Source organism: Aspergillus neoniger, assembly GCF_003184625.1.
Source record: "Aspergillus neoniger CBS 115656 unplaced genomic scaffold BO87scaffold_4, whole genome shotgun sequence".
Lineage (NCBI taxonomy): Eukaryota > Fungi > Ascomycota > Eurotiomycetes > Eurotiales > Aspergillaceae > Aspergillus > Aspergillus neoniger.
In genome coordinates, this window is record NW_020291132.1 from 972,549 (window position 1) to 993,575 (window position 21,027).

Sequence of the window (21,027 nt, forward strand, 5' to 3'; positions counted from 1 at the left end):
CCGTGTTGATCTTCGTTGGCATGTATATCACGATATGTTCTATGTTTCAAAAAAGAAAGCAATTTCCATTAAATCCTCTACTTTGTCACATTCTTCCCAATCAGAACATTACATCTCGATTACACCATAGGGTAAAGTAAGCCATACATCCGTACAAACAACATACACACGCACACACACATCGGAGTCAAAAGATGTGTCCATTGAGACCACGGAAATAGAAAAGAAAATGGTGAGGGGCCTCAGATCCCGAAATATAAGAAACTAAATAACACACAGAAAATAAAGCTACCATCGAGTAACGTAACCCAGTCTTAGATAGAGGACCCCAGCACCCCCTGGACCTTCCTACTTCGAAGAAGATCCATGAACAAACACAGCGCTGTGCTAAACAGTTCCAGTGACATGAATAACAACAACATCAACGCGCTCCAAATAACGCCCCTTTTTTTCATGAATGCGAAGTGAGGAGTGAAACGATCGACGATTCACACGCTCACGCTCACGCTCACGCCTTAATACTTTTCATCATACCATTTTGAATTTTATTATCAGAATTTATTGCATATAAGGGCCAGAACAGAGCCTATACAAGGAGAATATCATCTTCCTCGTCGAGATTCTGCCCGTTTGGACCACTATCTGTAGTGTTCCACTTATACCAGAACTCGTAGCTCATGATGGTGTGGTCTGCGTACATGAGCATGAGCCGGTAATGGCGTGATGGGTTCCAGCCGCGCCAACTTTCTTCGGGTTGGTAGGCACTGCTTGCACGGGCGTGGCATTCAGGTAAGCTGAGCGGGGGTGGTTGGGGGCTGTCGTCATCGGCAGCGGTAGTTTCACTGGGATCGACTTCGGAGTTGTTGATTTCTTCGTTGAAGGAATTCTGTTGTAGCATGACGCTGCTTGATAGAGAGGAGTTGTGTTCGTCGTGACTTAGGTACTTGAACTGGAAGGCGAGGTCGTCGGGCTTGACGTCGTGGGGGATGTAGGGCACGTCTGGTGGAAACTCGAAACCTTGGATGGGACTGACGCTCATTCCTAAGATGGGGATGAGAGGACGATCGCCGTATTTTTCTTGGCTCTCGAGTGGTACAATCCAGTCGACTCGGAATGATATGCCGGTGGTTTCGGATTCCGTGAGGGCTATGACGGCTGCGCGGCCTTTTTGGGATGCGGCGATCACGATGCCATGTTCTGGGACATACTTGACCATGTTGAAGCGATCGCAGGCTCGGATGGAGACGACGGGGTGGGTAAAAGGTTGTCGTAGAGGGTCGCCGCAGACGGCAGTGGCGTAGTTTGCGAATGGATGGGGTATCAAACGGATGTCTGTTTGTGAGAAGTGTAGTATGGGAAATCGGGAGCCTGCTGAATTCGTATCAAACATGCTATCAACATGACAATGTCTACGGGGGTAGAGCTGAGAGTATACCAACTCACCGTCGAGTAGTGGGTATGGGATAGGTCCCGCTGCTGATGTATCGCTATTGTAGGAGGAACTACTGTCGGCATTGTCCAACTCATGATCGGAACTGTAAGTGCCTCCAGCCAGGTAATAATCTATTTCGTCCTCATAGAATTCGGTGCCGGGAGCTTCGCCGCCAAGAGCCTCGAGAAGTGCGAATTGAAGGAACTCCGGTGTGGTCAAGGGACCCGGGCCTATATGAAGAGCGTCAACTCTCTGAACTGTGCGGTTTAGTGACTGGGAATGCCCATTACCTGCTGCATTATGCGCCCCAACATCCACATCGGAGCCGTCGCGGCTTAAGTTGTCGCCATATACAGACCCGTTGACGGCTCGGTGGCTGAATGTGTCGGCTAAATCAGAGGGACGAATATTTCCCGTGGCCGTGGACAAGCCGTTGGCATCGAGATATTCTGCAGACGCGCCATCGCTTGGATACCGACGAAGTGCCGCTGAAGTGCCGTCAGCAAAAGCAGCCTGGGAGGCGCCGTTTCGTCTGCTGATGCAACAGTCGGCTCCAAATATGTCGGGCAAGACAGGTTCCTCTGACTCGATCTTCACTGCGGGTGGGAAGAAGTTGTATATCTGCGAAGCGTTCGGTATCCGACTGTTCGCTCTCGTCAGGTCATAAACGGTCCGGCCGTTCTTTGCCCGGCGAATGGGTGGGCCACCGCAAGCTTCTTCAGTAGACTTAACACGATGGAAGGTCCGCGGGTCGAGGGCAATTACAGACCAGCCACGCTCACTATTACCTTGTCAGTGGTCTGAGTCCTAGTGCTCAAGCTGGGGATGGAGCTGTACTCAGAACGTAGGGTCTCTGGGAAGAACTTGAAAGAGACATCATTGAAGTGATTAACGTTGAATGGGCCAAGACTATCCCATACCCGCCATACAAGCAGCCGATTGTCGATATCTGTGCTGACCATCCAATTGCCGTTAGGGTCGAGATCGCAGTTCAAGAAATCAACACAAGGGATATTAGCGTAATGGCCGGTATAAGTCAGCTTGACATTTCGTGTGCGGTGTCTGGCTGGCATCAGATGCCGCAGCTGATTGAACTGGTCCTTAGTCCTGACCTCCAGCCAGGTCTGGCCGTAATCGATCATATCATCATCTTCGTCTGGGTGATAGCTCGAGCTACTGCTTTCCGAAGTGGGATTCACGAGTGCAAAGGCAAAAACGGTTATGAGACCCGTGTTCGCGCTCACTGCAATGAGGCGGGCGAATTTATGGATAGCCAGGCCCCAGGCACTAGCTTGAACAAATTCCACAAAGAACGGATCCACCTGGGATCCATCGAGGGGACGCTCTTCCTTATTCTCTGCCGCTCGCTTCAAGGCAGAGAAGATGGCCTCGACCCGGTAACCGCAGACGTTGCCGGAATCAGTGACAAGTAACAGAACCTCGTCTCGACCTAAATCATCCACAAGGAGATTGTTGATCGCATGTGGCGAAGCTGGTGCAATATAGCCGCTAGCATGAGGCACTTTCATTACTGGAGTTATTATCATTTCAGGTTTGTTTCCCAGCGTCTGAAACGACCCTGATGGCTCCCAGACATAGATTTGGTGACTACAGGCGACGAACAACAAGTTTCGGCGTTGGGAAAGCGCCATCTTCAGCAGGATTAGCACATGAAACTCACGCAGAATAAGGAAGGCAGCAATAATACCAAGTTGTTCCTCCAAGTGGCGGTCTGAGGAGGGAAGGTATCATCTGCGCTGCAGTTTCGTTCAGCATCGCCAACAGACAGCGGTTCGGATCACGGCAGCAGAAAACATACGAACAGTACTTGGCGGGAGGGTCAGCAGGGCTTGTAGGTCGAGTTGCGCATTGGGAGCAGCTTTCATGACGGTGGAAGAGGGGTAGCAACATACTCTTTTGGACCCTTTCTCGACATTCAAAGGCCGAAGCTGTAGACCTTCTCGAGGCCGCGCTTTTGGCAGCTTACCAGCATCGCTACCGAACGCCATGTCGGCAGTCCGCAGTCGCTTACGGGGAGGATATGGGCTGGATACAAGGACAAAGTGTGCCGAAGTATAGTTCCGACGATCGACCACTCACGTTTGAGGTGTACGGATCGGGGGAAGTTGAAGGCGGGCAAGATGACTACCGACATACACAGGCGTCGAGGGGCAGTTCTGGAGTGAATAACAAGCTCGGTGACATCACATGGAGTCGAACGATGGCCGGGTTTGCTGTCCGAAGCTGCGGCGGGACTGGTGAGTCTGGCCAAGACACATACCACAAGAGTAGATCACCTCCGGGTAGATGACCATCACAAATCGGATTGTGCCTCAAAATAGTCCGGCTGATATGAGGTCACCTTCAGCCCGTCCTGGCTGCCTTAGGCACCAGGCAGCGCACGTGCCACCGGTGGTTCTCCGGTAGCTTCAGCTTCATTTCCCCGATTCATTCTGGGATTCTTTCCAACGTGTTTGATCAAACCACTACTTCCTATTGGGTTAACCCTCAAAAATGGATCTCGTCGCAGGTGTTCGGAAAGAGGGCAGCCGGTTAGTCACCCCAATTCTACCCACCCTTATCATAAGATGACATCCTAAACTAACTGTCACCCCCAGCGGCGGCCGCGGCGATTTCAAATGGTCCGATGTCAAAGATTCCGCGCACCGCGAGAACTATCTCGGCCACTCGGTCATGGCTCCTGTCGGACGTTGGCAGCAGGGAAAGGATCTAATGTGGTACGCAAAGGGAGACGGTGATGACGAAGACCAGGCCAGAAGGGAACGTGAGGAAAAACAGCGCGTCAAAGAAGCTGAAGAAGAAGCGATGGCACGAGCTTTGGGTCTTCCGATACCGCCGAAGGCGTCAGACAATGCCAACTTGGTGCCTCTTGGGGACAAAGATGGACAAAAGACAATAAAGGAGGAGGCTACAGAAGATCGCGATGAGGAAGAAGGAAAGGGCCTTGGGTATGGCTCGTCCCGACGCAGCGGCCGTAGTCGAAGCCCGGGGAGGGATCGAAAGCGAGACCGCCCAGGCGACAGAGATAGGGACAAGGACAGGGAACGAGAGCGCAGGCATCGCAGGCACGGTGAGGAGCGCGAGCGACGTCATCGCAGTCATCGCCACAGATCTAGAAGTAGGTCGCGCGATCGTGATCGCGAGCACAGAAGAAGACGCTCGCGATCCCGGTCAAGGAGTAGAGACCGGAGACGTGACGACCATAGGAGACCGCGAGAGGATCGTCATCGTGCTCACCCGAGAGAAAGGGATTCTCCCGACCACCATCGACGACGCTGAAATTAGGGTCGCCATTCCTCGATTTGCATGGTATTCTTGGCGTTTGGGATTTAACATTGTACAGACTTTGATGATACTCCAGGATATCTAAACTATACCATACATACTTCGCTTATATGGACTTACAGCTCATCATGGCCCTTCTGCGCGCTGGCGGGCAGATCGGGCATGGACATCATCTTCACCACCATACTGGTCCAGCCGGTGAAGTGCTGGGTCCGCTGTCCGTTTCCGGTCTCGGGGTTGTATTGCTCCCAGGCAAATCCGGTCTTCTTCCACTCCTGGAAGACATTCTCAACTAGGTTCTTGCGCAGGTTGGAATACAGCTCACGAGCCTGTTCCTTGTGAGGGCCGGAAACGATGGCAATATCCTAGAATGAAAGGTTAGCATTATTGCGAGGGTCTTGTCTGGAGTAGATGACTACTTACGTAGAGGTTCTTAAGCACCAAGTAGTTAATGTTAACCCAGATAGGGCTTCTCCAGTAGTTCTCGGCAGTGCCGTAGAACTGGTCCTTCTTGCTCAAGCTGCGAATACCATAGTCGCTCCAGAGCTCCTCCGGGTCACCAATCAGATCCAAAATGGCCTTCAAGCGGGGGCTATCCGGGCCCAGCATGCCAGTGAGGAAGGGGAAGATAGAAATATAACCCTTGTGGCAAACGTGGACGTGCTCCTCATATTCATCGATAGTCGCATCGCAGTAAGTACTAGCGTCATCATCCCAGTGAAGATCATCGATGTTTCTCTCGATGGCGGTTTCGTAGGTCTTGAACACCTCAGCGTCCTCTGTCTCCCCAATGGTCACCGCAATGCGACGAAGAGCACGAGTCATCATGCCCATCCAGCTCATAAGATCGACGTGCAGCTCACCAGGGTGGGGAGGCTGAGGCCGAGGATAATCATCCAATCCAGAAGTCAGGATATGCTGGACCGAGCGTCCCCGCCAGCGGTAGGCTTCCCTAGTAGAGTATGCCTCACGGTCGTAGGACTTGATATCGCCCTTCTGGGTGCTTCTGTACCAGTAGTAGTGCTTCTTGAGCAACGGGTAGATTGAACGGATAAAGGCTTCACCCAACTCGGGTTGGTCGACAAAGATAGAGCGGAGGTTGTCAGAAGCTCCAGAATCAACGTATGTCTGCATCGAAGCGTTCTTCTTCGCATCCAGCTTATCGATGAAAGCCTCGAGGATGATGAAAAGAGTCGGGGGGTTGGCATAATGAGGGTATTGGATCGTGAACTCAGGAGGAACCTTGCTGCGAGCCTCGGATCCGAGAATTTGCTCTCTGGCAATCCAACCATCTTCATCCATCAGGTTAAGCCAGCTCTTGACGATTTCAAGCCTTATTGAAGTTAGTGGATTTGCAAGTAATGCTGTATGAGGCCTGGAGTTCGGAAACTTACGCAAGGTCTGTATCCCAGTCGATAACTGGAATCAGGTGGAAACCCTCATCCCAGAGGAAGCCTCTAGGGAAGAATGGGCGGGAGGGAACGCAAGTGAAGAGATCCTTCGGGCCTTCAAGAATAGGCTGTGCCCGACCCCTAGCCTCTGCAGTTTCTTCCCAGAAGCCCTCATTCTCCTCGTCATACTCCGGTGCGGACGAACGATCAACGATGTCTGTTCCGTGGAAGAATCCAATGCCACCGACAAGGTTCGAGAGCATGGACTTGGAGAATTCGGTGTATTCCGCAGTATCGAATGGCGCTTGCGGGGGGTGGATGCTTTCAAACCGTTCAGAGAACTCAAGAGAGGCGCTTGAGATCTGCTCAGTAAGAAGCTCAGCTGTTGAGCAGACTCGTTAGTACAGGATAAACATCCAGGTCGAGGGTAAAATGTCTCACAAGTCATAGGCTGCGGGGAAGATGCAGAAGAGAAAAGAATATCGAACTAGTAACAGTGAGTAACAATCTATAGGTTGGGATTTCTGCACTAAGTACCTCGAAAGAGCCCTTGAAGACCTTCTGCACAAGATGCATATTACCATCCCCGGGCTCATTCTTGATGGTGAAGAGCTGGTAGGGAGGGGGAGGGTTCTCCGATCCATACTTCTCGACCATTTCGTCGACCTCTTTCTTCATCTGCGTGAACATGATAACTGCACATAAAGTTAGCTGTTGTTACCCAGAATGCATGTAATGCAACATCTAGCGATGGGGCCGGACCTTTAGTCTGCCAGAGCTGCTCCGGGTGCATGGTCAAGCTCGACACCAAGGTACGGTCCAAGGGCTTCTCGTCATAGGTTGGGTGACCGTGCTCCGGGTACTCGTTGCTCTCAGGGCCAGAAGTAACATCGATCGAGAAATCGCCGAGATCCGTCGTAAAGCCACCCAACTTAACATCACCCGCAAAGCCGTAAGGATCCTCAGGTTGGCCCTCAACGCCCAGGTTGCCAAGTCCCTCCAAGCCTGCATAGAAAAGAACGGTTGTGGGCTGATCGGGATCAGCATCTTCGCGGGGAGCACCCTTCACACGAGCAGCCCAGCTGCCTCCATGCTGTCCACCGGGGACCTTCACGAAATCGATCGTCAGATCAATGGAGTTTCCGGCATCATGGATTGTCTGGCGGCCACCCTTCCGAATGTCGTACTCATCCCAGCCATAGCCAGCCATGCCTTCATTCTGCTCGCAGGTATGTCTAAAGTCTTTTGAAAAAGGTCAGTTCACAGTTGGGCGGATGCAATTGTTAGAAGGAAGAGACCGGTTTGCTTGTTCCGGACACATACTCTGTTGCGCCGTGGCATAATTGTCCACCTTCGCCCACATCAATCCTGCAAACAGACTGTTCGGGATGCGAGGGCGAACCCCAAAGTAGAGGTTCGGTTTATACGGGCCCCATAGTAAAGACTGGTTGTTGGCTCTCGCTACCTCGCTGCTTAGAACGGAGAGATCATCGGCCGGAGCTTGACTAGAAAGCACCGCAGCGGCATTGAGTACCGGCGTCAAGAATGCGGATATCTTAGAAAGATGCATTTTCTATATCGAAAGCATCCAGAGCTAATTTCAAACCTCAGAGACTGAGGATAATCATGGAGGGGGCAAATTGACACCGTTGCGGTTCAGTTCATGGGAAATGCGTGTTTGTTGTTACTATCTGGCATCTGCTGGAGCGGCCGGCCTCCGCTCCGCAAATTACGTGGCCCAAGCTCCACCCCCCGACAATGGGTCCTGCAGCCTGCAATAAGCTCCTGCTAGAGAGAACTATAATTCTACCTGCAATTTATGCATTTGACGTGCAGAATTCTATCTACAGGCTTCTATTCTACAGGAAATTCCTTGGATCCAGTGAACCGATCTTCGCACTTTTAGCTGCACCATCGAAGACGAATTCGCTGATCAGCTTGCCAGTACCCGGGGCGTTTTGTATGCCCCAGCAAGTATGGCCAGCAGCAAGGTATAGCCCCTTGGTGCCAGTATGACCAATCAATGGACCCCCGCGTGCAGCAGCCACATTAGGCAAATAACAAGCCTGCCGGGCTAGGACTTCGCCATCACGGAGTCGATCAGAGATGCTGCCGACCTGGTTGATGATATCCTGGCAACGCACTTGATCTACTTCCACATCTGCGCTGGTTTTCGGAAGCGGAACGACGTGATCGCCTTCACCACACGCGTAAACTGTATTGTCTGGGCGAGCATAAATCTCCGGCGAGGCCTCATCAGGTCGAGAAGGCTTCGTGGGATCGAAATTGGCCGGGAGGTCAATGCTGGTGAAAAGAGTGTATGCGCTGACTGGCTCAACTGGCCGGATAACAACACTGTGTGCGCGAGTCGCCGTGATAGGGGCTTCTGGCAAGACCGACCTCGTCCAGGGACCGGCAGCAACAACAACGTCTGTTGCTGAGATGCTGTGCGATTCACCCGTCTCCTTGTCAGTATACGATACTGACTGGACCGCATCTCCAGAATAGTCAATTCCGGTAACGGAGCCCAGTATTATCTTTGCACCCTTCTCTTCGGCAAGCTTAGCGATGGAAGTCGTGAAAAGATAAGGATGAACCTGGGCAGTCTCTCCGGGATCACTCATGCTTGTGTAGCTTCTCACAGTCTCAGGCTCAAACCAGTCTAGATCCTTGGGAAACTTTGCAGCTTTCAATTTTCCCATAGCATCGGCGCTCCGCTTCTGTAGCGATACCGAGCTTCCACTTGCTCCTGCGCTGGCGTCTTTCTTGTCGCTGAGAGGACGGCCCTTCGCCATGAGCTGTCCGCAATTGACTTCGCGATAACCCCATCGATCCTTGCCATTATGCTCTTTAGCCAAGTCCGCATGCAACTTGTAGCTCAGTGGGACGATGTTGCTCGGGTAAGCCCACAATGCCAGAAGGCCTCCTGCTTTGCCCGACGCCCCTCCTGCGATGTCGGATGCTTCAATGAGGGTCACCGAATGCCGTGAAGGGTCAAAAGAAGGATGTCTGGTCAAATAATAAGCTGAGCAGCATCCGATGATACCGCCACCTTAAGGAAAGAGCCATTAGCACGCATATTCCGGGCTGTGCGGGGTAGATAGAGATAAGTAGATTGATGCGCATGCGGCGCACACGTACCAACGATCACAATTTCACGACGTTCGCCAGAGGTTGACATCTTGTGGTATGGCGCAATCCTTGATGCTAATGCCCTCAGAGAAGCCACGATGGTGAGATGGCGAGAAATTCAAAGTAATGACGGGGAGTCGAATTGGTGTCGGAAGCAAGTCTTTTAAAGAGGGGCCTATACGTCACAGAGGTCATGTGCCGAGGATCCTGATAAGTCTTGATTATATTACATCTGCCTTGATTCGACCTACTAAGAACCAATGCAAGGATATAGACAGGCTTTGAAAGGTATCTTATTTGCTTGAAAAAAACAGTCGAGCGACAACAAAAGAAAAAGCCCTCCATAGATCTTGACTCCAGCCATGCATGAAAATTGATATCGCCCCAACAAAAAAACATTTAGAGATGTGGAATAAATCGAAAAGTGCAAAGTTAAGAAAACGAGCAAGCGACGACCGATGATATCGTGAAGGTAGCCGGGAGATAGAAGCTTTTGGTCACCTCGAGGGACTGAGAGGTCTGTTGAATCCTCCGACACGATTCATGTACTGTCTGTACTCCGTCTTCTTCTCCTTGCGGACGCCATAGATGTCGTTCCCGGGAACCTTGGTGTTCTTCGTGCTCCTGAATTTCGTGAATCCCATGCTGCGGCGCATCATTGCCTCGACATCGTCTTCTCCCACAGCACCGTCACTGTCCACATCCATCTCATCTTTGTGCCGGTTCACACCCAACTTCGCATCCGTAGCACCGTTTGTCTGCCCTCTATGATCTCTGCGATCGTTCCTGCGGTCATTCCGGGGTCCGCGAGGTGGCGGCGTCCGCGACCGGTCCCTGTTGCCGTTCGGAATAGGTGATCGCGACCTGAACCTGTCTCCTTTCGAAGGGTAGCCTTCAAGCGTTGTTAGCATCTGTAGTTCAGAGGGATTTGGTTTTAATCTTGGCATACCGCGTCTATCATAGTGCCTATCCCGACTGACACTTCTTTCTCTGTCCCTCATTCCCCGTCCATCTCTGTCTCTGTCTCTGCGGTCGCGGTCACGGCGATCCCTCGACCGGCTTCTTTCTCGCCTCCTGTCCCTCCTATCTCTGGAACGAGAACGATATCTCCGGTCATCGCGAGGCCCATCGCGTCGTCCATCATCTTTCGCAATATGCTCCCGGCGAGGGCTTCTGGTATAATCTGGTTCTACTTCGGGTGAACGTGTCCTCCGGTCGTCTTGGTCCCACATGGCTGAGCTATCGACACGGCGAGCACGTTTTGCTGGTGGTTCCGTCATCTTGAGGCCGGTATATGTGGGATTTGTTGTGCTGATGGAGTGTTGTTTTCTTCGTGCACGTGTGATTCCGCAGGAGCGGTTCAAGGGAAGGGGGATAGGGGATGTGGCGGCAGGTAAAGAGATATCTAAAGTAATCAGTCCATTACCCTTTCTTCCCTGATTTTCAATGTCAATTGATAGAGATAAGCGCGTCACGCAGTGGTTGTAGTCTTGACTGAAAATGAGAAAAAGTGCTCCGTAAGTCAGGTCCCGAGATTGAAGGCGTGAAGATTATTACGGTAGCCGGTTTCGACCTACTGCGCGGCTAGTCCGATGGCCTTGAACCACCGCCGATCTGCGACCCAGGCCATTCACTAGATAAATATAGAATAAATAGAATGTTTGTAGTATTTTCTTGCTATGATATTCTATAGATTGGCGAGTTTCACTCACAAGAGGGGAGTAAGCGCGAGATTGAGACACACAACCAAGTTGTTCCGGGAACTGATGCGGCCAGCTTATCGTTGCTGGAGATATGCGATAACCAAATTTCCAGGTAGGTCCAGTGGCCCGTTGATACAACTCCCCCTATGGAAGTCTCACATGACAGCTTGAACTGACCTGATACTATTTTGGGGGTAATTTCTCAATTAAAAGTAATTCTGATAGCTGAGACAGGTTTCAATTGTTAGCATGTGGCCGCTCTGGCCAACTAGGTGATCCATTGAAGTATATTCTTAGTTTGAGACAGTGGGAAAGCCTCGTAAAGCTTTATTCCGACAACACTACAAGTAATAGTAGTAGTATCCGCAGCACTAATATAGTATTTAGTACGGTGAATGTGACCAGTGATACTACTTACTAAGTGTTGAACTTCATGAACCTCAGCTAGTAGTGGTAGTAGTATCGATAGTACACTGCGGCACAGTAGCCTGGTCTACGCAAGTTCATATGGACCATATTAACTCAATGAATAAAGAAAGTATCATCATAGTACTATTCAATGAGTCAGTAAGAGTATCTATAGTGACACATATGGTTATGGAAAAGAGAATTTCTACTACGTACTATCACCTGTGGTGTATGTGATAGCTGCAGTATAGTGGCATGTGTTTAGCTTATCTCAATAGCAGGTCACAATTCCCTTAAACATAGAGAAGATCAGATTTGGGATTCTGGTAGAAACATACTATATTTTATTGGAGTATAAATTGATCCCCTTGTAAAGCTTTTGACATCAAACGCTCTAAATTCTCCGAATATTATTGCTGTAGTACGTACATCATGCGGGTGGGCCGACAGCCCTGAGCTTAAACGCCAGCGAGATCGCTCATTGGAAATCTTGAGCGCCCCTCCATAGCTCGATTGATTCATGGACCCCGCAATCTTTTGTGCCGAACCGATTCCGATTTTCTTCAATTTTCCCATTCCCGATCTTCCGCTGCATGTCGCCCTTACCTAACTTCCAACTATGGCGCCCGCAAGCACTTCTCACCGACAGACCCATAATTTGCTCTTGATCTCAAAGCTTCTTAGCCTGAGGGACACTGCATCACCGCTTACTTTGGTCTTGGACTCACTAGAGCAGCCCGCGACCCCACTGACCAAAGAATACATTCGACGTGCAAAGGTAGGCAGTCTATTTGCTCTAAGGACTGTGAAGTTGTTTTTACAGTGGATAGTCGGCTACAGAGGCTTCTAAAAATGGCCTCCATGCCATTGAACAATTGGCCTGTTTTGTCATCCTTGCCGATCTGGCTAACTCCCGCAACAGCTTTCCAGGACCCATGTAACCCTCCTTGCCTTTGAAACATTGAAAGCCCCAGACGGTGTCGATGCATTCATCTCCGCTCGCCGGAAGAGTCCTTTGGAAATTCTGAGAGCAGTTGGCGCTGCTTACCAAAACGTCTCGTCGAACAGCCCTTCTCGAAGTATGCCTGTCCCGAGCTTCTTCCATTGAGCTTGTATCGTGAAGCGGCTAACATATCAAAGGGAGACTCATTCTCATCGACGCCATTAACCCGCTTCTACAATCGAAAAAGAATGACCCTCAGTTCCATATATCACAGTTCCTCAGCTCCTTCCTGATCCCGTCGAATCCCACGGCTCCCAAGGTGGACGTGTCGCTCGTGGTAAACTTCCATCAGGATGTTCCCAGCCCACCTGCTCTCTCGCCTTACGCACCTTCGCCCCTCTCGATGCTGACGTACCTTGCAACTACAATCATCACACTCCATTCATTCTCGCATATTCTCGCGCAGAAAGCGGCACGCGATCGGAGTTTGGCCGCGCCTGTTTTTGGTCTTGAAGAAGAGCAAGATGGCGTGCTCCTTGGCCGACTAGACAAACCGAGTGGCCACGACGCATCAGAGGGGATTGTACTTGAGCTGGAGCACCGCAGAAAGAGTGGTCGTGGCGTTCTGGAATGGTACTTTCTTCCTCCCGCTTCTCGTTACCCTCCCCAATACCTGAAGGAGATCGTGACGTTGCTGGACGACCATCCCTTGTACCGCCCGCCACAGGAGCCGGACGCTGGTGCAGGCGAAGAAGAACCCGAATCAACGTTCGAACTGCGCCTTACCGAAAGACAGAGACGGGATCGAGAGGGTGTAGTGCTGCCGTACTTCGATGCCCAGCAGGGCGACGGCCCCGGTGAAGGAGGACGTATCTTATACGACATGGGTGAAGAGGACGATTTTGACGAAGAGGAGGATGAAATCTAGGTTTACTTGCCTCAAGTTATTCATCACCCAGGCCCCTCATATACGCCACCAGGCACCATTCGACCGTCTGCGGATTCTCCTTATGGAAACGTCATTTGCAACACGGGCCATGTGCGATAAAAGGATACGGATTCGCTGTTCAAGCTCTTACAACTATGCGACGACTTAAGAATATACAGTCCAACAGCTCTGCCAGATATTTATTCGAGCTGATTCAAGTCCTGGGCTTAGGGGGATGGTGTCCTGCAACCACCAGAGACATTATCTATGCATACAATCATATTAGCGGGTATCGAGTTCGGAGCCGTTTTGCCCGCAATTAAAAGAAGCGCCACCAAATGAGGAAAAGAAAGATAAACCCAACACCCGCGACAGGACCATACTGCGACAAGTTAGCGACAAGTCTGCCGTTGCCTCAAGACTTAGAACCTACCTGCTTGACCAACAACTCCCAGTTGATCCGTACCGCGGCCTTTCTGTACTTCTTGCTGTCTTCTCGTAGACGGCCCGACAATTCACCCATTCTCTCCAAGCTATCGCCTCTGTATAGAAGGTCCTCGATGTTCTTGGTCATCACCTTTGTCACGTCCCGGAGCTCATCGTTCAGACGGTCGAGATTTTGCGACGCGCGACTATCCTGGTAGAGCTTCTTGGTGCGCTGAATGAAGGTGTCGAATTCCACAAAGGCGTATGGGCGCAGAGTCGGGGATTGATATTGTGTCGGGGAATATGTGGTAGTGAACTCGGTTGCGAGATCGGCCAGATAGGTGAACGCAAGCTTGCGCGGATAGGAGTGATCGCATATGCAAAGGAAGCAGATATCATCCTTGATAAGATAGCTAATTCCGGTGGTCAGCCAACTTGCACTGAGTAGTTTTGCGTCGTACAAGATTCAAACGCCAAAACATACTGTAGATTAAATTGACCGGATTCAATACTGGCTTGCGGCGCCGAATTGCGATTCAATCGGCGAAAGATCATCTTAGCCTGAGACTTGATCTCAGAGAGCTCCACTTCAGCCTAGAGAAGAACACCAAGATTCCCTATTGTCAGCTATCAAGCAACAATGGTGCAGTGAATGCGCCCTGAACCAAACTAACCTGCTCATCATCCACGGATGCTGCCAGCATCAAGCCTGTCTCGTAACATCAGCAAACGGCACACTTGGCTCCCCCCCTCACTCTTCCTCCCCCTGAACAAGCACCGGACAGCATCTTACCATCAATTCTGGCAATCTGTGTTGACCTAACCATCGTGGCGATACTTATTTACCGTCTTATCACCGAATCAAGCACTCCTTCCGTTCACGCAGTGGTAGGTTGGTGACTTCGGGGTATTGTCCAGATCTCCAATCCAGGCCCGCGGAACAATGGCCCGCCCTCGCAAGGCGGTCGACTGCGGCAGTTCAGCAGCGAAGCAGCAGCCAACAACAAGGTACGAATAAACCAACTAATGCTTGCGTTCTCCTCTTTCCCTTTTGTGTCTGAAACCAGACGCATATTACGACCGCGGAGGAAGGCCGTCACTGATTTAGTGAAAGAGCACTGACCTTAAGAATGTTTCAGAAGCCGCTCCTCTCGCTCTGTGAATGCGGCTGAACAGAGTAATGCCGGCGAATCGAGCTCCGCGATGCCACCATCCACTACTACTACCAATACTAAACCGAAGCGGAACCCTAGAAGAGCCGCGAAGGATCCATGGGAGGAGGAGAAGGTGATGACCAGTACGAAGTCACCGTTGGTTGATGCGGATTTAGTGGTATGTTGGAATCGCTAGATATGGCACTATCGATAGTGCTGGCGCAATGTCGGGAATGGCATGCTTATTGTCAACAATGAACAGGGCCTACTTGCCAACCCCAAAGCTTGGAACTGTCTCGAAGAGAGCGAAAAGCAAGAGATCATAAAACTTCTCCCGGATAGTGTACATCCGGACCCTAACCCGCCAACGGATGATGATGCCGATGCGAAGATCCCCCCTCCTCCGCAGGAATTCTTACGCTACTCGAATAACTGGCGCGAAGGTATTCGGCAATTTCAAGTGGAGCTCCAGGATGGTTTCCATGATCCGGAATGGTTGCGCCAGGCGGAACTGGCTATGGAGGAGAGGGCCGCGGGCGCGTTTGACAGGTTTAAGGAGGAAGAGTTCGAAGAATTCTGGGGACAGAAACAGAAGATGGACAAGACACTATTGGCAGGACAAAGCTCTCAGGTGAAGTTGAAGACGCTGATTGACCATAATGTTGTTCGCGAAGGCGATGTCTGGAAGTACTCGCGATGCTTTTCTAAAGGTGCTGACAGAGTTCTGGTAGAGAAGGAAGCTAGGGTATGTAGGAACTTTATCGCTTCCTTGATTCAAACTTGACAACTTTGCTAACACTCCGCTAGATTGTGGGCATTAAGAGTGCGCGGCTGAACTTCGTCATTCCTCCTGGACAGCGTGTATTTCTTCCCGTTGCTTCAAGCGGGAGCAAGCAAAACCAAAGCCATGCGGATGGCACCAAAGCCGATGTGGAAGCGGGTGACCAGCAGCAGGATAGTGATGCTGTTGAATCCGACTCTAACGTTCAACGGAATACTAGTGCCGTGGCAGAGCCTGTCTCTCCCAAAAAGCGCAAATGTGAAGATGAACACGGGGACTGCAAACGACAGCGTTCGCTGTCTCCAGAAGCCGATGATCAGCAGCCAGATAGTGATGCTGTTGAAAACGACTCTAACGTTCAATTGAATTCTAGCGAAGTGACACAGCCCATGTCTCCTAAGAAGCGCAAATGTGAAGATGAACACGGTGATTGTAAACGACAGCGTTCGCAGCCTCCAGAAGCCGATGACCAAGCGGCATCATCAAGCGAGGTGCCTAAAAACATGACAGAAGCGGCAGCAGAAACCGCCAGCCCTTCAACAACGGCAGAGGCCGTTTCGTCCGCAGAGGTTGCAGAAATCTCCACAGCAACAAGTGAGAAGCCGGACAGCGCGGGCGAAGCATCAGACGAACCGTCCGTATCAGTGCCCGAAGCCCCTCAGGAATCGACAGAAGATACGGAGAAGACACCGCCTGCGAACGTTTCCGACGCCAATATGGACGAGATATTGATCGAAAATATACAGGGGCTTACTTCACTTGCCTCGAAGATCATAGAAGTCGACGGTCGTATTACTGACATTCCTAACGGGAATGCTTGGAAAGAGTTCCGTGCGTATCGGAATAATCAGGATATGGGTAGTTTATGGGAGTTGAGACAAGCTTGGTTCCAACGTGCTGGGAAGTAAATAGGATGGCTGGTCCTTCTATGTACGCGCCCAACATACTAATATGCTTTACTCTCTCCCTGTTTGGACATTCCTTTAGATCATGGCGGTGTCGCCAATATAGTTAGTACAGGTCCCTCATGATACCACTACGATAGACATGAGCGGACTCCTCATTCATAATATTACCTATCAATTATCCAAAACACATCATCAAGAAACATAAGATATCATGCGTTACCATTAAAACCCCTCATGACCAGCACCCATACCCATAATCATACCTTCGTCCTTAGACGACTGACCAGCCTCATCAGCAGCATAATCCACAGCAAAGCTCGCCTGAATAAAGTCCTCCAGCTCTTCACTAACCGTCTTAAGCTTCTCCTTTACACTAGCCACACCCTCCTGTCCCACAATATGTCGTGACGGGGGATTCTCGTGGCCGGCGATAGCTGTGATAGCATAGACAGTTTCACTCACCAGCACCTCCATATGCGCCGAACTGAGCGGGGGATACGTCGATATGACCTCCGAGGCCGAGAATGGACCATCTTCTATAGAGTTCCCTTGGTTCGATCCGTTAGATGTTTCTGCGGATGATTGCGTGTTGCTCGACAGACGTGAGACGAGTCGGTTCATGATCCCGCGGAATAGTGGTGCCTGGTTAGCTGCAGATGAGTATACGGGTCCTATAGGTGGGACGCTAGTTACTAGGTTTGTGAGAATACCGATCTCGATGCTGCATTGGAATATGGTGAGTTTGATGTTGAATGGGGCGATCTCGTATGCGAGGCTCTGGTGGATGGATTGGTTAGCGATAAGGTTGGAATGGAGGATTGCATGTGGTGAGGCTTACGTCGCAGAAGCCTTCGAGTGCCCATCCGGCTGCGCAGTACATTCCCAGTCCGGGTGTACCTATGTGAGCGGCTGTTCGTTTGGTTAGATCCTGTATAATGTATGGTGTATGTGGGAGGTAGGAGTTATGCTTACTGATGCCGGAGAGGATCGTGATGTGCCCTGCCTTTTGCCTTCGCATGTGCGGCAGCGCCGCTTTGATGATATTTAGTGGACCAAAATAGTTGCTCTCAAATTGGTCTCGGACGAGATTTAGTGTCTGCTGTGAGGCCGAGAGCTCTTCCACTGTTCCGATGAGGGCTACGATGCCATTTAGCGATGTGCAAGATGTAGGTTTGGAGGTTGCTGAAGGCTAACCTTGGCTGGTACAGCATAGAAGAACGTCTACTCTGCCAAAGGAAGCGACTGCTTGCGCCACTATGGCCTGGCACTCGCCGACCATTCTGTAAGATAATCATAAGCCTATGTCATATGGTTGAGGGGGTTTAGATCCAATCACACCTTATGTCTAGAGGCAGTGCCTTGAATCGCTTTCCCCATCCTTCATTACTCTCAATTTCTGCGAGGAAGGCATCGAACATATCGCGACGACATTCATCGCGATCCAGGCTCGAATGCGCCAGTCCAACCAGGGCATAGTCGCCATGCATTAAAATCTGGCGCGTCACAGAGATGCCGATGGGGGAATCCCCGGCTGTGATAACCCACACCCGCGGCTCATTATGAGCAGGAAATTGAGGGCGGGAGTAATCGGGAGAGGGCTGATTGTCCGCCATTGGGATGAAAACCGACCTTCATGAGGCTAACATGCCCATTGCGCGACTCAGTGCTTCTTCTCCAAGTTAGGCGGATTCGTAGCAGATCGGTGATGTGGAGATATCCGCGGAGGAGGGATTTATGACATGCTTTCCCTTCCCACTTCCGCCTGGCTTATCGCCGGGACCCGCCAAGGGCCAAAACGCCGCGCCTTTTCTGGGCCAGAACCAACCAACCAGCCGTTAGCCTTCGTGTTCCTTCGTGGCCTCTTTTCTTTTCCTTTTCCTCTTTCTTCCCCCTCTCCCTTGTTTTTCCATCTTTGCTGACCAGGTTTGCTATTAACGGGTCGCAATGCCGGAACAACGTCAGCGCAGGGAGGAGCCGGAGCAAAGCGTGCGTATGCTTTAATCTGCTTTTGTTTGGTACTGGATTCGATGGTTTAGCTGACAGTCGCTTTTGCTTGCTTTAGTCCGGCTTCAAGGGTGCCCTTCAGGGCCTGGCTTTCTTCTTGTTGGCGCAGTTCGTGATGAGCCAGTTCTTTGGGTCAAAGAACAACGCCGGCTCAGGAGCGAAGCCTAGTGATGTGCCTTCTTTCAACACGCGTCCGCCTCGCAGCGAAGTGTCCAACTACAGCCCCGTCCCTGATCTCGTTACCCCGATTTGGCCCTCCGATAGTGCCTTGGACCTGAATATCTACGTTTCGCCTTCGATTATTGTTCCTGGATTCAAGTCTTTCCCATCGGATTCGCTCGTTCTGGAGGAAAAGAATTTTACTATCGGTAACTACAGTGACACTAGAGAAATTGATACGACCATCAAGATCCCCAAGGAGGTTCAACGCAATGGAACTCTCTGGGCGCATTTCTTTGTCGGACTCACCGGACACCAGCTCGACCCTACCGCCAAGGATTATAGCACCGATAGTGCCGTTCATTTCTTCCGCCCCTTGAACCAGTACCTCCCTAAGAAGAAGGTGAAGAAGTTGAAGAACCTGCTGGCTTCGTCAGAGGAAACCCAGGAAGAAGAGGATGATGGCACTCCCGATGTCTCCATTGCGTCATACTACCACCCGAACTTCACCGTGTCTGTTGTTCCTGACTCCGGTGCACAGAAGTACCGTCAGGTTCACCCCGCTGTTAGACAGCATATGCAGCTCGAAACGACTGGCGCGCGGGATGCCACCGGGCAGAATGGCTGGTACTATCCGATTGTCTTCCTGAACACCTTTTGGCAGCTCAGAAGCCACATGATGGAGCTCAACTCCACCGTCGAGACCGTTCCCATGCGTATCACTCTTAACAACTTGCAGAACTGGAAGTTCAGCATGATGGCAAGTGTTGATGAGAACGCGAAGGCAAACGCCAAGCAGGCGGCTTTTGGTGGCCAGACACCCGGTGGCGGCGACGGTACTGAGTTCGAAATGGTCAAGGAAGTCCTACTCGACACGAATATCTACCTGCTCTGCACAACTGGTGTGGTTACTATCCTGCATATGGTCTTCGAAACTCTGGCCTTCAAGAACGATATTGTAAGCTTATCACTTTATCCCACCTTTCGGAGCTTTTTTGTTTCAAACACTAATGGGTATGTACTCTGATTAGTCTCACTGGCGCAAGAAGAAGGATGTTGTCGGTACCTCCGTTCGTACCATTCTGGCGAACGTCTTCATGCAGGCGGTCATTTTCCTCTACTTGATGGACAACAGTGAGAACACTTCGTGGATGATCCTCGCAAGTCAAGGTTTTGGTATCTTGCTCGAAGCCTGGAAGATCACCAAGACAGTAGACGTGCGCTTGCGTCCTCCGCCGGCTGGATCATTCTTCTCCTTCCTGCCTTATGTTATTGTCTTTGAGGACAAGCACAAGCTCAGCGAGACGGAGCAGAAGACCAAAGAGTATGATGAGATCGCATTCCGCTGGCTGTATATCATTGCCGTCCCGCTCTTGGCCGCGTATGCTGTGTACAGCCTGATCTACAACACGCACAAGTCGTGGTACTCCTATGTCATCGAGACCCTTGTTGGCAGTGTCTACGCCTACGGCTTCCTGATGATGGTGCCTAGTTTGTACATCAACTATCGGCTGAAGGTATGTTTCCGTTCTTGCACCCACTCTTGTAATGACCTTGCTAACCCACAATGATAGTCTGTCGCTCATATGCCCGGAAAGGCACTGACGTACAAGTTCCTCAACACCTTCATCGATGATCTTTTCGCTTTCACCGTTAAGATGCCTTGGCTCCACAGATTGGCAACCTTCCGTGATGATATCATCTTCTTTATCTGGCTCTACCAGGGCTGGAAGTACAAGGTTGATTACAAACGTGTCAACGAGTTCGGTCAGGGAGGCGACAGTGATGAGGAGGAAGAGGAGCCCACAGCGGCTGAGGAGCCCAAGGCCAAGGAGACAGCGACTGCCTCCGGAAAGGCAAGCTCTAAGCAGCCGGCTAGGAAGAGGAAGTAGACGTAATTGGCTTCATTCTTTCTAGATGCATTTCCAAATTACTGTCCATAGTTGAGATGTTGGAGACATATGTGGGCCATAGCTTTTTGTTCCCCCCACGATGTCCATTACTACCAATCGCATAATGAGGAGCTGTATACAGCTCAAGATCATCTAGATCGAGATTTTCAGTATAAAGTAAACTAATTCCTCTGCCACCCAAAGAAGGGCGTCAGAAGTCCGGTTTAGCGTATATGAAGTTAAGATATTGACTGTAGGCGGCTATCACCCATCAACTAGCTGCGACTAAGGCGCCTTGGAGAAGCATTAATGTAAAGACATCTGTACGGACCAGAACAAGGTCTCACGAGGCCAAAAGTTGAGATAATTGTGAAGTGTCCATGGTGTTCGCAGTTACAATCCGCGACGCTGGCATTCGGCCTGCAAGTGGTTGTGTTGTTGGACACCCGAAATGGTAAAG

At 50.8% G+C, this 21,027-nt stretch overlaps 10 protein-coding genes across 10 annotated transcripts; 4 read left to right on the forward strand and 6 right to left on the reverse strand.

Moving 5' to 3' along the window:
• Positions 1 to 586: 586 nt before the first annotated feature.
• BO87DRAFT_422392 (uncharacterized protein) lies at positions 587 to 3,441 on the reverse strand (the record flags this gene model as incomplete). Its single annotated transcript, XM_025627112.1, has 5 exons — positions 587 to 1,662; positions 1,723 to 2,213; positions 2,270 to 3,084; positions 3,141 to 3,184; positions 3,252 to 3,441. 5 exons carry the CDS (start codon positions 3,439 to 3,441, stop codon positions 587 to 589), a joined length of 2,616 nt encoding a protein of 871 aa, XP_025483847.1.
• A 318-nt stretch (positions 3,442 to 3,759) lies between these two features.
• BO87DRAFT_351202 (MMtag domain-containing protein) lies at positions 3,760 to 4,823 on the forward strand (the record flags this gene model as incomplete). Its single annotated transcript, XM_025621119.1, has 3 exons — positions 3,760 to 3,984; positions 4,051 to 4,401; positions 4,457 to 4,823. Exons 1-3 carry the CDS (start codon positions 3,947 to 3,949, stop codon positions 4,821 to 4,823), a joined length of 756 nt encoding a protein of 251 aa, XP_025483848.1. The 5' UTR covers positions 3,760 to 3,946.
• cwh41 (mannosyl-oligosaccharide glucosidase) lies at positions 4,786 to 7,795 on the reverse strand. Its single transcript, XM_025622494.1, has 7 exons — positions 7,453 to 7,795; positions 6,892 to 7,371; positions 6,667 to 6,824; positions 6,571 to 6,616; positions 6,133 to 6,511; positions 5,162 to 6,071; positions 4,786 to 5,103 (listed from the first exon to the last, which is right to left on the reverse strand). Exons 1-7 carry the CDS (start codon positions 7,697 to 7,699, stop codon positions 4,855 to 4,857), a joined length of 2,469 nt encoding a protein of 822 aa, XP_025483849.1. The 5' UTR covers positions 7,700 to 7,795; the 3' UTR covers positions 4,786 to 4,854.
• A 161-nt stretch (positions 7,796 to 7,956) lies between these two features.
• Positions 7,957 to 9,359, reverse strand: BO87DRAFT_373235 (NAD(P)/FAD-dependent oxidoreductase). The gene has a single exon (XM_025622495.1). The coding sequence runs from the start codon at positions 8,922 to 8,924 to the stop codon at positions 7,989 to 7,991; it is 936 nt and encodes a 311-aa protein (XP_025483850.1). The 5' UTR covers positions 8,925 to 9,359; the 3' UTR covers positions 7,957 to 7,988.
• Positions 9,360 to 9,477: 118 nt separating this feature from the next.
• Positions 9,478 to 10,771, reverse strand: BO87DRAFT_351212 (SNUT3/LISCH7 family protein). The gene is made up of 2 exons (XM_025621120.1): positions 10,211 to 10,771; positions 9,478 to 10,153 (listed from the first exon to the last, which is right to left on the reverse strand). The coding sequence occupies exons 1-2, from the start codon at positions 10,539 to 10,541 to the stop codon at positions 9,759 to 9,761; spliced, it is 726 nt and encodes a 241-aa protein (XP_025483851.1). The 5' UTR covers positions 10,542 to 10,771; the 3' UTR covers positions 9,478 to 9,758.
• A 1,220-nt stretch (positions 10,772 to 11,991) lies between these two features.
• BO87DRAFT_383242 (Elongator subunit IKI1) lies at positions 11,992 to 13,243 on the forward strand (the record flags this gene model as incomplete). Its single annotated transcript, XM_025624649.1, has 3 exons — positions 11,992 to 12,150; positions 12,295 to 12,451; positions 12,513 to 13,243. 3 exons carry the CDS (start codon positions 11,992 to 11,994, stop codon positions 13,241 to 13,243), a joined length of 1,047 nt encoding a protein of 348 aa, XP_025483852.1.
• A 253-nt stretch (positions 13,244 to 13,496) lies between these two features.
• Positions 13,497 to 14,568, reverse strand: BO87DRAFT_373237 (SNAP receptor SEC22). The gene is made up of 5 exons (XM_025622496.1): positions 14,463 to 14,568; positions 14,344 to 14,378; positions 14,154 to 14,263; positions 13,677 to 14,082; positions 13,497 to 13,625 (listed from the first exon to the last, which is right to left on the reverse strand). The coding sequence occupies exons 1-5, from the start codon at positions 14,494 to 14,496 to the stop codon at positions 13,563 to 13,565; spliced, it is 648 nt and encodes a 215-aa protein (XP_025483853.1). The 5' UTR covers positions 14,497 to 14,568; the 3' UTR covers positions 13,497 to 13,562.
• Positions 14,569 to 14,700: 132 nt separating this feature from the next.
• On the forward strand, positions 14,701 to 16,616 carry BO87DRAFT_412972 (uncharacterized protein). The gene is made up of 3 exons (XM_025626541.1): positions 14,701 to 15,001; positions 15,086 to 15,568; positions 15,631 to 16,616. The coding sequence occupies exons 1-3, from the start codon at positions 14,873 to 14,875 to the stop codon at positions 16,510 to 16,512; spliced, it is 1,494 nt and encodes a 497-aa protein (XP_025483854.1). The 5' UTR covers positions 14,701 to 14,872; the 3' UTR covers positions 16,513 to 16,616.
• Positions 16,617 to 16,662: 46 nt separating this feature from the next.
• Positions 16,663 to 18,225, reverse strand: BO87DRAFT_351224 (short chain dehydrogenase/reductase family protein). The gene is made up of 5 exons (XM_025621121.1): positions 17,851 to 18,225; positions 17,707 to 17,792; positions 17,485 to 17,649; positions 17,351 to 17,421; positions 16,663 to 17,289 (listed from the first exon to the last, which is right to left on the reverse strand). The coding sequence occupies exons 1-5, from the start codon at positions 18,123 to 18,125 to the stop codon at positions 16,735 to 16,737; spliced, it is 1,152 nt and encodes a 383-aa protein (XP_025483855.1). The 5' UTR covers positions 18,126 to 18,225; the 3' UTR covers positions 16,663 to 16,734.
• Positions 18,226 to 18,631: 406 nt separating this feature from the next.
• Positions 18,632 to 20,567, forward strand: BO87DRAFT_299628 (CLPTM1 family protein; the record flags this gene model as incomplete). The annotated part of the gene is made up of 3 exons (XM_025619100.1): positions 18,632 to 19,633; positions 19,707 to 20,192; positions 20,250 to 20,567. 3 exons carry the CDS (start codon positions 18,632 to 18,634, stop codon positions 20,565 to 20,567), a joined length of 1,806 nt encoding a protein of 601 aa, XP_025483856.1.
• Between the last annotated feature and the right edge of the window lie 460 nt (positions 20,568 to 21,027).